Genomic DNA, 16,360 nt, shown 5'->3' with positions numbered 1-16,360 from the left:
GGGGCTGGGGTGGGGTGAGGTGAGGTTGGTGGTGGTGGTGGGAGGGGGAGCCTCCACTGCGTCCGGAACTGTAGGAGGGGCTTGAGCTTCGGCCGTCCCACCGTTAGATCCGTCCCCAATGATTGTGACTGTAGTTCACCTTTACCTGACTACTAATAATGGTAAAATCGAAGTCCACCACTGGTCGCTCTAATGTCGCTTGGCAGAAGAGATACTATAGCGTACTACACTTTTTTTTTGAAAAATTCAAATTACTTTCCTCAAGTATAGCAGATAACCCCTAAAGTATTTTTTGGTTCGCTTTACACCCGAAACTATGTTATTTGGTATAATTTACCCCATAATTTAATTTGTCATTTTGTTTCTCTATGTATAAGTTGAATTTTAATTCAAGGTTTTGCAAAGTGGTAGTTGATATCAAAATCTATGTTAAAAAATATATTATAATTTTTTCATCATTTTTTTCATATATTTTTGTATCTCAAGAATATATTTATTATTAAATATTACGAAAAATCATGATATATTTTTATAACATATCTTAGGATACAAAATATTAACTCAAGGTTCCTGTATTCCACTTGTGCACCGAAGAAAAAGACAAATTATATTAGGGGTAAATTGAACCAACTAGAATTAGAAAATTTATATTGTGCGTCTATTAAATGGGCCGATCAAAGTAGTACGGCCTACAATATCATCACTCCTGATTTATTGGACGGTTTTTCTCGTATACTTCTTTAAAAAAATTTCTCGTATAATTGCCAACTTAGTAGAAAAGCCCCCCTTGTGCGTTTATTGAGCGGGCCGCTAAGCGCTAATGCAAATTCGCAGGCTAGCCCACTGTTGTTTTCCTTAGCCGCGAGCTCATACGGCATCTGCGACTGAAATCCTGAAACCACAAGGGCGAACTGCCGAGCTTCCGTACGCAACCCTAACGCTGCCGCCATGGGGAAGGCGGAGACGAGAACCAGGGGGCGCGGCGGCGGAGGCGGAGGCGGCGGCGGCGACGGCGGTGGCAACCCGGGGTATGAGCTTCCGGCCCCGTCTCTCCCCTAGAGCTTACGGGATCTCGGTTTAGCGGCCTGATTGGTTCGCGTTTGGTTCGCAGGAAGATTTTCGTCGGGGGGCTGCCGCGGGACACCACGGATGGTAGGCTGATCGATTCCTTCGTTTTGGTGGTTTTGGGGTGCTATGCTTGTAGTGATCCGTTTGGATTGGGTGCGGCGATCGCGATTCTGCTGTGCAATTTTGGGGGTTTTCTTGGACTGTGGGTGTGGGAGAAAGCGGTATGCTTGGGCGGTTTTCAGTTGGTATTGGGATGTGTGGTGCGTTTCCCTGCAGTGTTGCAATGATGCCGTGCCTCGGCTCGTTTGTTAGCTATAGCGTGTGAAAAATTGCAGTGATGGTCTGTGTTTAGTACATGGATTCTAAGCTGTGTTGTGACTTGTGATCACTGAGGGTTACACGCAATGCACCTAGGCAACAAGAATTTTGATGCTTCTCTACTGTGGTAGCTAATCTGTTTAAGTTGCCACTGACCCTGTTACCATATCTGCATTTATGTCTGATGAAGATCTTGTGTGGGTGTATTATATTCCATTGCTAATGAGTTTACATGTAATGCCTAATTCTATGAATTGGAAACATCCTATGAAAATATCTGTTAATTTGTAAGAAAATGTGCTTATATAAACTTTGTAAACCATTCTGCTCATTATCCTTGTAATCAGTGCGGTGCCAGAGATAGGGGGTTAGGGCTAAACGTTGGGAACAGTTTATAGACTAGGGCATGTTTTAGCACTGTGAATGCATCAATATCCTGCCATTCGTGCCTTTTTTCCATTTTACTTATCATTTGTTCAGCAATTTGATGTGTGAACACTAGTGAATCTTAGGATTAGTAGATTCTCAGGTTTAGGACACATTTTGGAAAACTAGTACTAATTGAACTAAAAAGGATCGGTGAGGATCCTAGTGGCACCAATTCACATCACTGCTCAGTTTAGCTTTGTTTCCATTTTTCTGATTTTGTGTTGCTGTTTCCTGTTGCAGCTACATTTGTGAGGCATTTTGGCCAGTATGGAGAAATAGTTGATTCAGTAATAATGAAAGATCGGCACACATCTCAGCCACGGGGTTTCGGCTTCATTACATACTCTGACCCTGCTGTTGTTGATAAAGTGATAGAGGAAACTCATGTCATCAATGGAAAGCCAGTAAGTTTTATTTTCCAGTAATTCAGTGTCACCATTTAGTAGTTGAATTGCTCTATTTTTTTAATTCTTGTCTGCACTCTGTATACATTTAGGTCCATTGTGTGATAATTACAAAATCTGGATATATCATCAATTGTGTTAGCTTACGATGCTGTGTTGAAATGAAATTACACCTTCTGATTCAAGTGCCTAGTTTTTTTTAATAGTTAGCAGTACTTCTCATACTAAGTACGATTGTTATTTTTTGGTTATCTAGTTGTGAATGCATTTAAGCAAACACGACTGTTGCTACTGTGGCTATGTTTATCTGTATTGCTTTGTTACTTCAAGCAATTGGCATATCAGTATCTATCATGGATTTGCAAACTTCTAATGGTATTTCTGATTCAATTTTGGATCATTGTCAATTTGCTCTTGTTACTTAATGGAGCTATAACAAATGTGATTTACCTCTCAATTTCCTGTCAGATGTTTCAATTGTGAACCATACCTCATCCACAACATTTTCCTTTGCAATCCCCCATGTATTGACAGCTGACAGTTACTTAGTAGTACTGCCATTTGTTTACTCCAGGTTGAGATTAAAAGAACAATACCAAAAGGTGCAATGCAGTCTAGCTCTAAGGATTTCAAGACTAGAAAGATATTTGTTGGTGGGCTTCCCTCAGCACTAACTGAAGGTAATGGTAGCATCAGCATGGCATATGATGGTCAGCTTTGTTTTACATTGATTTTTGCCTGATGGTTCTTCCATTTGTTTCCTTTGATCAGATGATTTCAAGAATTTCTTTGCAAGATATGGGACTGTGGTAGACCACCAGATTATGTTTGATCGTGAAACAAAACGCTCTAGAGGCTTTGGATTTATAGTTTTTGCTTCTGAGGATGTTGTAGATGATTTATTAGCAAACGGAAATATGATCGATCTTGCTGGTTCAAAGGTGAGTCTGCTGTTTATTAAAGAAATGTCACAAATGGTTATCCCGTCCACTGTGTACTTATGGTGTAAAATATGTGAAGTAACATCAACAAAAATAAAATGCACTCTTCTATTCAACTCAATGACTGCTGGAACATCATGCTTAATGGATAGAAAGGCCCCATAGGTTATTTGACAGGGCTTAGGTCATTTGCTTTGTTTGTAGGTGGAGATCAAGAAAGCAGAACCAAAGAAATCCTCAAATCCACCTCCATCAGGGCGTGGTAGAAGTTCTAGGTCTTCATATGATAGTGGCTCTAGGGACCACCCTTCTGTTGATAACTATGGTGGATTGACCAATGCTTATGGCAGTTACAGTGGTGGTGGATTTGGTCCTTATAGGAGCGATGCAGGTTTCAGCGCTAGTAGGCTCGGCAGCTACGGTGGGATGGGTGAGTTTGGTGTTGGATATGGTCGTTACTATGCAGGATTAGGGGCCTATGGAGCTGCATCTTCGTTTGGTTATCCCAGTCGCTTCGGGTTATATGGAGGAGGTTTTGGTGGAGCTTATGCTGGTGGAGACTTGAGTGGCTATAGACGCACTGTTGCTGATGAGAGCTTTGGCGCCCCTGGTAGTTCTGGCTTTGGTGGTGATGCTGATCAGAGCTTTGGTGCCCCTGGTAGTTCTGGCTTTGGTGGTGCCACCTATGGTGGGGCATATGATCCTGCTCTAGGTGGTTATGGATCTGCTAGCACACCTGACGGGAATAAGGGGAGCTTTGCTGGTGGATATGGACGGTATCACCCATATGGATGACAAGAAGAGCCCACCAATCTCAATCTTCTCTGCATGCTTGTTCCCTGTCATTAGAGGGTGCCCACTACCCAGCATTGCTAGGAAAATGCAGCTGCGTTGAAGCTTTGAACCCAGCTTAATGTCATGTACGTGTTTTCTGGTTCATCTGAGGTTTAACTTTTTCCCCCATATGTAGTGATGCAGACTAGATGTCATATTGACGGTTTCGTTTGGCATTATATAGAATTCTGGTACTGTGATGGTTTAAGGTAACTCTGTAAGCATACCATGGGGAACAGATTAGCAACTGTCTAAAACGTTAGGAGGAACAGTGTCGATTACTTAGCATCCTTGATTTGATACCTGAAGGGCAATGTCTGTGATCCGTGATGTTATTACCGTTAATCTTTTTGTCTGTGCTCACAAGTAATTGATGCCCAGGTGTTAACTGAAATATACATATAATGTAACCTGTACGATGGAGTACATGTCTTTTGCGGGCCAGTTCTTTATGTATGTCCATGCAAATATCTGGTACCTTTCATCCATTGTCTTTACTGACTAGTGAACCTAAACCCCACATGGTCAGGTGAAGAGGGATTTCGCTTAATTCCAACCGATTGGTTGTGTACTTGTGTTATGCTTCGTGCTCGAGTTGGGTGATTATCTGAACAAAACAAGTTCGTCTAGCTCAGTCTATTGTTTCTTACCCAATCTATGTGGTTTCAGCAAGTTGATTGCTTTTACGATTCTGTGATGTTTGATTAAGTTATCATACGGACAATACGTACATGATACTTCGTCAGAGACACGGTACTCCAACTTGATAAAGGAAAAGATCTTAGCTTCACAAATTAGCTTTGCTAAGACTGTTTATACAGTTGCTTGTCGAGAAGATCACAAATGGTAACTGTATCAGAAACTGGACACTTAGCATGCCTTTGCACGCGTTGTTTCCTTCTCTAATCTTTTTCTGACTGGGATTAGCTATTCTAGAATACTACTGCGACACCGATGACAGCCGAGTGCCCGGCTGGCGGCTAGTGAACTGGGCAACCCGGGGCCCGGACTCCGGGCGCCGTGGGGCACCTGGCGAGCGCGCAGTGGTCGTCGACCTGCAGCCCCCACCAGTCGACGCCGTTGACGCCCCTGGACTGCAGCACGGCGTAGGAGACGATGCCCATGAAGGCGACGCCGGCGTCAAGCCCCGCCGAGAGCACGTAGTTGTGGCGCGCCCACCAGCCCTTGTACCTCCGGTACACGACGTGGTTGAAGGCGAGCCCCACGGCGCCCCACATGAGGTAGTTGACGGACCTCGCCGGCGGCATCATCCCCGTGGCGCCCAGCAGCACGGGCATGTTGACGAGCCGGAGCCACGGCGCCCACGCGCTCCCCGGGAACACCCGGGACAGCGCCCAGAAGGGGACCGGAGCAAGCGCACCGGCGAGGAAGAAGTAGTTCATCTTGGCGTAGAGGCCCAGCCGGCCGAACATGCGCAGGGGCCCGACCACGCCCCAGATGATGGACGCGTTGAAGAAGACGTCGTCGCCAGGGCACGTCCAGGGGCTCCCCTCCGGTAGCTTCGACGGGTCGCAGATGTTGGGCACGCTCTCCAGCAGCCACCACGACGTGCCGAAGTACACCGACGACGCCAGGACCGTCCCCACCAGCTGCGTGATGTTCGTGTTCGATCAAAATGTTGTCAAATTTGTTCGCGAATTTCACCGGAGAGAAATGAAATTGGACTGAATTGAATTGAATTGAATGGTCGATTGCTCATACCTGGACGATGAACATGGAGCGCGGCGGGATCTTCATGTAGTGGCCCAGCTTGAAGTCCTGCAGGAACATGATCGCCTGGGACATGCTGATGTAGCCGTACGTCTTGAACGCGACGTTGGCGAGCGGCCGTCCCGGGTACAGGTACCCGATGATCAGCTCGGTCACAACGTTCAGACCCGGTTGCTGCTCAAGAAACCACAGCGTGTCAAAAAGAGGATAAAAATTCATCTGAGGTAAAGTAAAACTGTGAAAAAAAATGCAGGCAGTTAATTTGTGAACCTGATTCGTCGTGGCGGTGATGATGCCGATGGGGAGCGTGAAAAAGAAGGCGAGACCGGCGGCGAGGAGGACGCCCCAGTATGGGAGCTGCAGCTGCCGGCCGAAGCCCTCGCAGGTGAAGACGGAGAGGCCGAGCACGAGGACCAGCATCACCTGGAACCACCACTGCGGCACGGCGGCGTAGTTCCTCTTCATCAGCCTGGTGTGCACGTCGCCGGCGTTCTGCGCGCGCACCGTCGCCTTGGTCTGCTCCCATATCGACCTGCCGTGGTAGAGGGCGACGTGGGACAGGGTGGCCGCGAGCGTGGCGAAGCTGAGGCCGTAGGTGAAGGAGAAGAAGATGCTGAGGTTGATCTGGCCGGCGCCGTCGTAGCCGGCCTGGCTGAACTGGAAGGTCGCCGGGTCGAGCACCTTGTTCACGTCGTACCGGCTGCCGTTGGCCATGAACACGTGGGAGGAGATGATGGGGAAGCGCTTGGCGCCGTACGCGTCGGTCCAGTAGGCCACGGGCACGATCACGTAGACGATGAGGAAGAAGCCGGCCATGATGTTGGCGATGGCGAACGCCGGCGTCGACAGCGGCGTGCCCAGGAACCCGGCGACGGTGGCCCAGTCCAGGCCGAAGGAGCCCACGCCGAGGCCGTACACGCCCGAGCCGATCTGCTGCGCGGTGACCGAGTTCTTCCATACCAGGCACACCAGGGAGATGGTGGAGATGGTCGGGAACAGGTAGTTGGGCACAATGTAGTAGGCGAAGCTCGTGATCAGCACTGTCAGGAAGAACTGCAGCCTCGTCGTCCCTCCCTTCGGCCTCTTCTCCTTCTCGTGCAGAGCTCTGAAAAGAGTCAAATTCAGAAGCAATCAACCGAATTGCTATTTCATTATTGCAGCTCAAGAACAGGTTGGGGATCACTGATCAGAGAAACAATTGGATTGGGGAAGAGGATGTGGTGAAGACCTGAAGAGGGAGACCTGCACCAGGTTTGCAGGCCACCACATGTAGGGGGAGTCCACAAGGAACTTCCTGAAGAGGCCCGCCCAACCATACCCCATCAACTGAAAGCAAACATAGTTTATGAACTCAAGGCAGTGTCAGAAGAAAAGATGAACTGAAAAATTACCATCACTTGGAGATGCCCAGTCTGGTTATGCTACCTGGGTGGTTTGAGTGAGCAACATGGCGGCGAGCGGATGGATCTCCCGGTGGTAGAACGCCTTGACGATGGTGATGATGCCGACGGCGTACACCGAGTTGGAGCCAGTGTTGGCGAAGATGGTGATCAGGACGTGCTCCTTGAGGTTGAACGGCCCCGGGTTCAGGGAGAAGGACCACTTGGTGCCCCTGATTCTGACGGCCTTCTTGGGGAGGCAGGCGGCCATGAGCTTGCCGAGCGGCAGCACGACGATCTGGACCGAGAGGGAGGAGATGTACAGCGGGTTCTGCCGGTAGCCGAAGAACTGGTTGGAGAACGCCAGCAGCGCGCAGGAGATGAGCCCCAGGAACCATGTCCTGAACGTCAGCGCCGGCAATGCCGGGTTGTCCGTGATGGGCACGGTGAGCCGGACCTCCTCGATTGGGCAGTCGTCGACCTCCTCCGCAGAATCTAAACAAGAACCATTTGCTTCACTTCAGTGAGAGAAAAGAAGACGAAGTATTCGTTGTGGAAGAACAAGGAAAGCTCAGGACTGAACAAAAGGTAGTATTATTTTGCAGGATTCAGACTGCTGAGCATTCCTGCTCTGGTCTCTGGAAAGAATTCGTCAGGTTTCTTTCAAGAACTAGGCAGGGAAGAAAACTCACCAGTTCTTCCACCATTGGTGCCTGGCCTGGCATCCCGGCCGTCCAAGTGGCTGAGCTCGACTTGCTGAGGCTCCATTCTGGCACTCCTCGCCAACCTTCCACCTAAGCTTTGCCCTTATAAGCAGAGGCCTTGTGCGGATGGAGCACCTCACGACAAGATGGGAGGGCCAATTAGGGGCCGTGTTGGTAGCGAGTAGCTCCTGCCAAGTGACAAATGGATAGGTTAAGGGTCGTCTTCATCCTCCCTTATGCTCGCAAGTACTAAACGTGAGTGATGTTAGAAAGGGAAATGCCGAGCATCTCCAACAGACTATCTATTTTTGTCTTTCCATTTGACTATCTATCTAAGTTGGTAAAAAAATTTCTCTCCATATTGAGTTGCTCGTTCCGACAAACTATCAATTTCCCACTCTCCAAATCCCAATAGCTAGGTTCAACCTCTATCCACTCCAACAAATTCTCCATTTCGCACTACAACAGTCTCTCTATTTTGCACTCTCCATTCTAGCAATTACTGTGCGTGTGACCCATACTTTGGCAAGGCAAATTGACTTGCTAAAGGCTTGTCAAGTTTGGCAAGTGTGAGAGAAGTTTGGCAAGTTGGATGGGATGGAGAGTCAGATAGCAACTCTGTTAGGTTATGATTTTCTTATTGAGGTAAGTTGGATAGCTACTCTCTTTGGAGTTGCTCTAACTTAGCTTCCTCTTCTGCAGCGCCATGGTCCCCTTGCATTGCATTGTCTGCGCCTATTTACAGAGGCAGTTCAAAGCTGTGAACTTGTGAAGGAACAGCTCGACTATTTATGATGCAATGAAGATCGTCGGTACTGACAAAAAGCTACTGGGGCAACTGTGATGCAGTAGTGTCTGCAGTACAGTAGGACAACCCTTTAAAAAACAGGAGCTTTTGAGCAAGCAGTGCTTTGTTTAATTGTAGAGATTATGACGACAATTGTTTAAAGTCTGAAGATGATTGGATAAAGTTTTTGGAGACCAGACATGTGAAAGTTGGTGAATGAATCAGACACTGTTTCTGATAGGCAATGCTTTCTTGGAGCATGCGTTTTTCCTCCTAGTTTATGTTTGGTTTTGTTCTGCCATGCCTAGAAAAATTCACTGTCAAGCACAGCTGAAGAGATAGTTGATGGACCCATAGCATTTTTCACAAATAATGTGAATATAAAACAATAAATCCAGCAACTTTCAGATGCTACATTTGGATCAATTGAAGTGTCTGATCTTAAACCAGCAATAACCTTCCACTACGGCAGCAGTACCTGCACTTTGCAAATCTGAATATTGATCAATGTGTAGTACATGCGTCGGGAATCTCTGGTGCATTCATACGGACCCCAAGTGCCCAGCCATTAAGAGAAGCATTCAGGGAGCATATTAGTTACGATTTTGGTGCTGTTACAGCATGAAGACGTAAGAGAGGCTGTCCACTTAGCAAGCAAGATATTGAAGGTGGTCGCTTTGGATATATTTGCTAAGAATTGATAGAGAAGCAATAATAAATTTTATTTTTGATTTCTTCCTTCACTTCGTACTATTTACTATTTTCATACTATTTACTATTTTATTTGTGATCAGCTTGCAAGCTGAAGATATATAAATTTGGTTATGTGCGGTCGCAGAGGCCGAAACCTTATCCATTTTTTTTAAAAAGGAAGGCAACCTTATCGAGATCCAAGAATCATCGTCCGACACCGGGGGCGCGCGTGCGGTTGCCGGAGCCCGGAGAGAACGACCGGCACCGAACAAAAAGTCTCCGGAATGGGTGCACATTATCTCACAAAATATTTCCTTCATATCTTTTTTTTTTTTAAAAAGGTTTCCCTTCTCACATGACCTGACCACAACATGTTTCTCTGCAACCTAGACACACTGATGAGCATTGCTGACTTATTTTCTATGGAGAAAAGACACTTGATTTCGATTGCTCATACACCTTGTATTTTTTTTAAAAATGAATGAATTTCCGATCTCATTGTAGATGCGTGTGCCGGAAATTAAAAATTGCTCATTGCTTTCATACTGACCCGAGTGCCTCACCATCAGTTCCTGGCACTGAAAGTCTGGAACAAACAAAATGGGAGCCTAGAAACCCTATCACATGGTTCAACAAAAATCGTGGTCCGGGAAGCAGCTAGCGCGCGCGTGCATTTGGCGGGGCAGCATAGAGAGAACGACTGGCACTGAATGAAATTTTCCGGCGCCGGCTGGTATGATTTCGTTCAATTCGCCGTTGTGTTGACGGCTCACTCGCCGTCGTCTGCTCACTGGCCGAATCTTCTCGATCCGTTCCGCCAAGTTGCAACAAGGGAATCCCAGATCTTCCGCGTCTCCGATTCTAAAAACGTGGACACGCAAAACTTTTGGTTGTCAAGAACTTCCATCCCACAGATTCACAGCACGCTCGCTGGCGTGTGGTTCTAATCTGAGGCTGCTCACCGCTGCTGAAGCTGAACTTCAACTGCAAGGATAGGATTCTGAACCATTTCTAATCCGATCCAGTTGCAGTTCCCCTATTGAGACAGACGATGTGCATCATCAGAAAGTCGTCGTCGTCGGGCCAGTCAATGTCACGTCCCCAATATGTTTATGTGGCATGCTCGATGAACGATGAGCACCAATGCATCACATGTATATAGGCCAAGTAGCTGCGCAAAAGAAGTGGGGTGGTCCAGAGCTCGCTGACAGTGAGGGCTGTAGCGTCACATGCTACTATGTGCCGCAATGGCTGCTTGGTTATGGGCAGAGGCATGGCAGAGCATGCGCTTGCACTGGCAGGCCGCTGCTAGCCAGCTAGCCATCTATGGGTATGAAGTAGTATGAACAGAGAACAGATTCCCTTTGCTGCAAACCTCGGAGAGAAGCTATGGCCTATAGGAGAGGACTCTGTCGATGCATGATCGATTTGGCAACGGGATGAGAGGCCGGACGTGTCGCCAGTCCATTATGCATTGTTGATTTGTTTCCTTTCAATTTTTTTTTTGCTGATTTGTTTCAACAAACTAACAAAGTAGCAGTGCAGTTCAGTCAACTATTGAGACTTGAGAGACAGTGTACACACGCGCATTAGTGATTAGTCCACGGTGAAGTCGGCCTCAAGATGGACTCGCTCGCAAGACTCGTATAGCACGCGCGTGGCGTTGAGACTTGAGAAACGCAAGAAAGCAAAAAATTATAGTACGAGTTTTTGTTAGTCGGTTCTCCTTGTGGGCTCGCTAGCTGCTACTCCATCCGTCATAAATTATAGATTATTTTTTTTACTCTTTTATATTTACTAGTAAAGTGCACGTGCGATACACGTGTTACTAAAATATTGTAATTATTTCTAAAGGTTTAAAACATAGTAAAGTGCACATGCAACATGAACGTATTTTGAAGAAATCTAAAAGACTTATAGATCCATCATACAAGACATATACATTTACTTGGAAAAGAAAGGGATTACATATATTTTTCTCTTTACATTGCAAGATTAATGTACATGTGCTGGAATGGTAATCGGATATATCATCAACTCATCGTATCCATTGATCCCCGCAATAATGAACCTCGAAGTATCTTGACAATGCCCATTGCAAGTCTCCCGCCACTGCATCCAGAGTGTCATCCTCCATTCACAGTTCAGGTCAATAGCCAACACACCCAAAAAAAAATTTAAGTCATTGATGCCCTTGTGAAATGAATTCTTCTGAATCCTCAAAGTATACGTTGGACTCCTGCTAGAAAAGCGGCCTCCTTTGGCAGGACTTCAGCCGCTCCAAAAATAGGGAGGAGCTGGAGGAACCATTTTTTTTTCTCCAGCTTCTTAATACAAAACGGCTTCGGCTTCTCTAGTCCTTCAGGTGTGGAGCTATTTTTGACCAAACTGTTTGGTAGGGATCCAGTCGAAGCCGCAAGAGAAGGCAAAGATGGAGCCTTGCCAAAGGATCCCTTAATTTATGAAATACTTTGCGCATTTTGAAAGACATGGAATAATTTCCTATTATGAAAACAAGTTCTTTAAACTCATCACCTCCTTAAAATGTTAAAAATGCAAGAGGGCATATAATTCTAAATTGAACTTATCACCTCCTAAATTGAGATGGGTTATAATAAATGTATCTTATCCTTTCGTGAAGCAATAATTTAGTGATAAATGCAAGGTGTTTTAAATTTTAACTCATTGCTGATAGTAGAGAGATGCAACATGACACAGATAATTTCATATGATAATTCAGTAGGAAAAATATGTTATCAGTGAAGAAAACTGACCTGATGTTGAACGTCAGAAACACTTCCACTTCGTGAGGTTATTTAGAATGCACATTTTTTTAGATGCTCAAAAGACAACACAAGCAAGTACTTTCCTGCAGACTTTAGAATTTATTTAGAAAAGGACTGCTACAGAAAGTAAAGCATAAGCATCATCGGTCATCGCTTACTAATAGTAAGCATTGTACAGGCATGAAACAGTGAGGTCAGAGTGTCAGGCTCTCACAGACAATAAAAGGCTGCAATTTAGGTAATAAATCCATCCAAAATATAAATCAGAAAATTTGTATCTATCGTTAATAATGATACCTGTGATTGAGCTGTATCGCTACTCTCATAGCCACTGCAAGCCCATGACGTACTAAGCATTCCAATTCTTCCTTCCATGGATAATAACCTTCTTGGTCTGGGTATTTTTCTTGTTTCTCAGACATACCCTCTACCGTCCTTAATTAGCAATGCTGAAGGCCACAAATCTTTCCACTGATAGGGCATTATGAAGCATCTATAGTTTGCAAAGAATAAAACGAAGCTATTGTTACAAAATAAGTACAACTGAAATCCTAGAAATCCAAATAAAAGAAAAATGGCCTGTGAGAAGAATGAGGTGGCCTTCAAGCATTCAGTATTGATTGGCATATGTGAAAAGAAAAACTTGAAACAGAAGAATGAACACTCAGTACCAACTTAAAGAAATGATCTCGAACTAAATAATGCCCTGAAGACTAACACGTACGAAAGGCAACTTAGGTATTGACGAAAGAAATATACTGAAATCAAGCATCACAAGATAAGGCATGTATAATCAAAGGTTAAATGACATGAACAAAAGTTTATCCTGGTGACATTCTGAATAAAAGCAAGCACAGGAGCAAAGTTGGTCAGATCCTTCCCCCATTTTGTAAATTAAAATTACTGTGGCATGCAGTTCAAAAACATCAGACGCACACCCATATTCTTTTCACGAAGCATACTCAACCAAAGTTAATGACGCCATGGTCAATGTAGTTTCGAGGACGGATCTAAACCCCAAACTTTGGCACAAAATCTCGGAACATGGAGACCCAGCCGAGATCCAATTGAAGAAATTGAGGGAGATAGAGAAATAGTAATCTCGGATGCCAAATCACCAGCATGCAGTACATCTATTCTTCGAGCCGGGTACGACGAGCAAAGGCCCCGCTGAGCAGTGCGCTGGATCCAAAGCACGGAAAGATAGTTTTGAGGTGGCAAGTGGCAGGTCACGTGACTTATGTTATGTACTAGTAGCACTTTAGCAGTAGTATTGAAGAACACTAGTAATAGCAAAAGAACACAGCGGCAGGCCGGCAGTGCAGGCAGTACGCTGGTACTGCCACCGCTACGGCCGTCACAGATTCACAGTGCCATGTGAGTATGCGACCGTCTGATGAAGAACCGGTCCTTTAATTCCCCCCCCCCCCCCCCCCCCCTCTCGGCATTGATTCAGCAAGTGTGTGTCCCGTTGGCCGTTGCTCTTGCTCGGCAGCATGCCATCAGCACCGCACCCTTGTCCCGTCCGTCCCTTGCAGAGTTGCAGTGCCATGGATCACTGTCGTTGGCTTGGCTTTGCCGCTTGCCGGTGCCTGGGCATCGGTTAATGAGAAATTTGCAGTTCACTGCTGTCAAATCAGATGGGCATGCGTGTTGTGTGTTGGCGTGCGTGTTTGCTTCTCGTGCTCGTTTCTTTATAACCAACTGCCCTGGAACGAAGCAAAGACGACATCGTAACCAACCAACGAACTGGTCTTATACAAGGAGCGAAGCCGAGCCCCAGTTGCCCAAAGCCCCAAAGCTCGTGCGCTCCGGCAGAAGCGCCCGTGTTTCACTGCAGATTCTACGGCCCCCTCTTGGACCTCAAGGCTCAAGCAAGTCGCGCCTACTCCACCGGGGCGATTTCAGTTTGGTGGGCTCGCGCGGTGGCTCGGTCTCGGTCTTGGTGTGTGTTGGGCGCTTGGCATCATGGGGTTCATGGCAGGACGACGCCCCGGTCTCGTTCTTCCACTGCGCGCGCGCGGCAGGGGGTAAAACTTGGGGCCGGCGGTGACGATGATGCGGGAAAGATGTGGGCCGCAAAACGTTGCCATGCTTTCTTCTCGGCCTCTTGAGCCACAGCCTATGAAGGAAGCCCGTGGTGCCAGCCATCATGATGAAGAAACAAACTTCATGCTGCTGACCGCCGTTCTCTCTCGACTCTTCTTTCTCTCCGATCCCGGCGTCGATCTCGCTGGTCCCTCCCCTCCGGTGATCTCTCCTGAGGCCGGAGGTGGACGGGAACCACTAGATTGACGTCCGGTGTGGTGTCCTGGCCTAATCTAGCTAGTCTAGTTATGTGTGTTAGGGTTAGGTTTCCCCATGGAGTCGTTGATGGCGATTTCCGGCGGGATGTTGTCCTTCCAAGCTGTCGACGGCGTCGTCGCCACCCTCGGTGTAGCCTATAGCGGCAGCTTTGCGAGGTACTATGTTATTTCCCACAACCTGGAGAGGTCGGGTTTCTGGTTTCACTTCCCGTCCGTTCATGGCGGCTCCGGAGTCCGGCCACCGCGAGCCCGCCCCGGCGATCAGAGCAGACTGCCTCTAGGCCCCCGCCAGACTGAGTAGAAGATAGCAGACAAGATGGAGGCGGCGACGAGCGGCCAGCGCGCAGGCAGCAGCAGCAGCACCGCGCCCACATACAACGGGCGCCTCGATGCCGTCACCCTCGTCGTCTCCTCCATGGCTCCATCTTCAAGCACCTCCCTTGAGTACTACCTCCCCCCTCTGGCTCTCTCCTGCCTTCCGCATTTCGCCGCCTTCCGTCTCCCGTTAATGTTTACCAAACGTTCCTCCCCGTCGCGCCTTCCCTTTCTGTCAAGATCTTCTTTGGCGGACAACCTCATCGGATTTGAATTCGTTAGTTTCGAACTGTGATTCGTTTCTTGTGTGCTCAAACTCGGATCAAACTGAATTCAAACATGACAAATTTTGATTCAGTTATCAAACGCCATCATGTGCAGCGCCAGCCAGCCACGAGCTCTGCTTGCGACCATGTAGATGTAGTTGCAGAATTCTGTAGAAGTGATCACCTTAGTCCATTTACTTTGCTATAAGAACAAGGCCCATGTAGAAGTGATCAAAGAATTATGCTGGTAGAGAATTTTACTCATGTACGTACAGTACTTGCTGCTTGAGTTGCATAATGATAAAACTACAAATGTTTGCAATCTCTGGACACTTGTAGTCTTGGTCAGTCAGCACCTTGCTCAACATAGCAGCTAAGTTTGCATTTGTTCATCACTACACCTGAGCATCTTTGCATGTTTGCATTTGATCACCAGTGTGCAGCATGCCAGCATTCACCTTGTTGTGTGTTCAAGTCTTGAACTGTCACTCTGTCAGAATGATGGTATGGTCCTGTTATAAGCAGAGTTGTTTCAGTTAGCAGTTTTCTTTGCTCCCTGCTAGATCCTCTTCATCCTTGCATGTTCTAATTTTCTCGATTTTTCACTGACAGAAACTTGGAAAAGGTGTTAGTAATTCACCAGCTATGTTGAGTTCGAGAATTCACCAGCTATGTCAATGGGTGATTCAAAGCACTCCTTATTGCCTCTGTGTGTATCCCTGATGTTAGAGATTAGAATGCTCAATGATTTCCTTCATTCCAACAGTATCAATTGACTATCCTTTTTTTTTCTGGAACCTTACCACTAACTGTTGTGGAACGGCAAGACTAGTGAATTTAATTGTCAATTCTTACATATTGTCAAACCTGAAGTTGATTCTTTTTACTACAGAGACGTGAACTTTGAAATATATGGTGGTGGAAGTCCGGATGGAACTCAATAACATCGCAAAATTGTCAGAAAGTGAACAGTGAAGGTTGTTTTGTAGGTATCTTTAAAAACCTGCTTCTAATCAGCTATTGTTAGCTCGGCTAAGGAAGCTAGCATTTGCCATTTGGTGAGATTAGGATTCCCAATTATGTTTTTGCTCGAATCCAATTCTAACATTCTGATACTGCATTTTTTTCCGACAAACCTACGGTGATACTGCATATTGACATGGATTAAAGGATGCCTCAGGGGATTTTGTTTGCTGTCATCATGGATACAGAGGCCTATCTCCCCCATGTAATAATTTCACTGATGTTACAGACAATTTTTGTACAGTATTACTTGTCACTTTAGTTTCATATACATGGAACTATATATGTTTCCAATTTGTGGATTCTTGTACAGAAGCCTTGATTTATAAGTCCCTTATGTCATTAAGCAGTTAAGCACCACATTGGTTCTTCCAAA

At 46.3% G+C, this 16,360-nt stretch overlaps 2 protein-coding genes across 2 annotated transcripts; one reads left to right on the top strand and one right to left on the bottom strand.

Moving 5' to 3' along the window:
- Positions 1 to 817: 817 nt before the first annotated feature.
- On the top strand, positions 818 to 4,364 carry LOC101776944 (heterogeneous nuclear ribonucleoprotein 1). Its single transcript, XM_004973723.2, has 6 exons — positions 818 to 1,028; positions 1,112 to 1,152; positions 2,056 to 2,219; positions 2,794 to 2,899; positions 2,991 to 3,160; positions 3,365 to 4,364. The coding sequence occupies exons 1-6, from the start codon at positions 949 to 951 to the stop codon at positions 3,953 to 3,955; spliced, it is 1,152 nt and encodes a 383-aa protein (XP_004973780.1). The 5' UTR covers positions 818 to 948; the 3' UTR covers positions 3,956 to 4,364.
- Positions 4,365 to 4,761: 397 nt separating this feature from the next.
- LOC101777351 (oligopeptide transporter 1) lies at positions 4,762 to 8,005 on the bottom strand. The gene is made up of 6 exons (XM_004973724.4): positions 7,797 to 8,005; positions 7,151 to 7,599; positions 6,954 to 7,051; positions 5,996 to 6,830; positions 5,717 to 5,899; positions 4,762 to 5,604 (listed from the first exon to the last, which is right to left on the bottom strand). Exons 1-6 carry the CDS (start codon positions 7,870 to 7,872, stop codon positions 4,975 to 4,977), a joined length of 2,271 nt encoding a protein of 756 aa, XP_004973781.1. The 5' UTR covers positions 7,873 to 8,005; the 3' UTR covers positions 4,762 to 4,974.
- Between the last annotated feature and the right edge of the window lie 8,355 nt (positions 8,006 to 16,360).

This window comes from Setaria italica, chromosome VI, assembly GCF_000263155.2.
Source record: "Setaria italica strain Yugu1 chromosome VI, Setaria_italica_v2.0, whole genome shotgun sequence".
In the NCBI taxonomy this organism is placed as follows: domain Eukaryota; kingdom Viridiplantae; phylum Streptophyta; class Magnoliopsida; order Poales; family Poaceae; genus Setaria; species Setaria italica.
Note: the sequence above shows the minus strand (reverse complement) of the source record. Positions and strands in the feature narration are given on the sequence as shown.

Coding starts and splice junctions, on each gene's coding strand:
- LOC101776944 (XM_004973723.2), top strand. CDS start 949: ATGGGGAAGGCGGAGACGAGAACCAGGGGGCGCGGCGGCGGAGGCGGA. Junction 2,220..2,793: donor ATGTCATCAATGGAAAGCCA/GTAAGTTTTATT, acceptor TGTTTACTCCAG/GTTGAGATTAAAAGAACAAT. Junction 3,161..3,364: donor TCGATCTTGCTGGTTCAAAG/GTGAGTCTGCTG, acceptor CTTTGTTTGTAG/GTGGAGATCAAGAAAGCAGA.
- LOC101777351 (XM_004973724.4), bottom strand. CDS start 7,872: ATGGAGCCTCAGCAAGTCGAGCTCAGCCACTTGGACGGCCGGGATGCC. Junction 7,600..7,796: donor CACCAATGGTGGAAGAACTG/GTGAGTTTTCTT, acceptor GTTCTTGTTTAG/ATTCTGCGGAGGAGGTCGAC. Junction 5,605..5,716: donor GCTCCATGTTCATCGTCCAG/GTATGAGCAATC, acceptor AACATCACGCAG/CTGGTGGGGACGGTCCTGGC.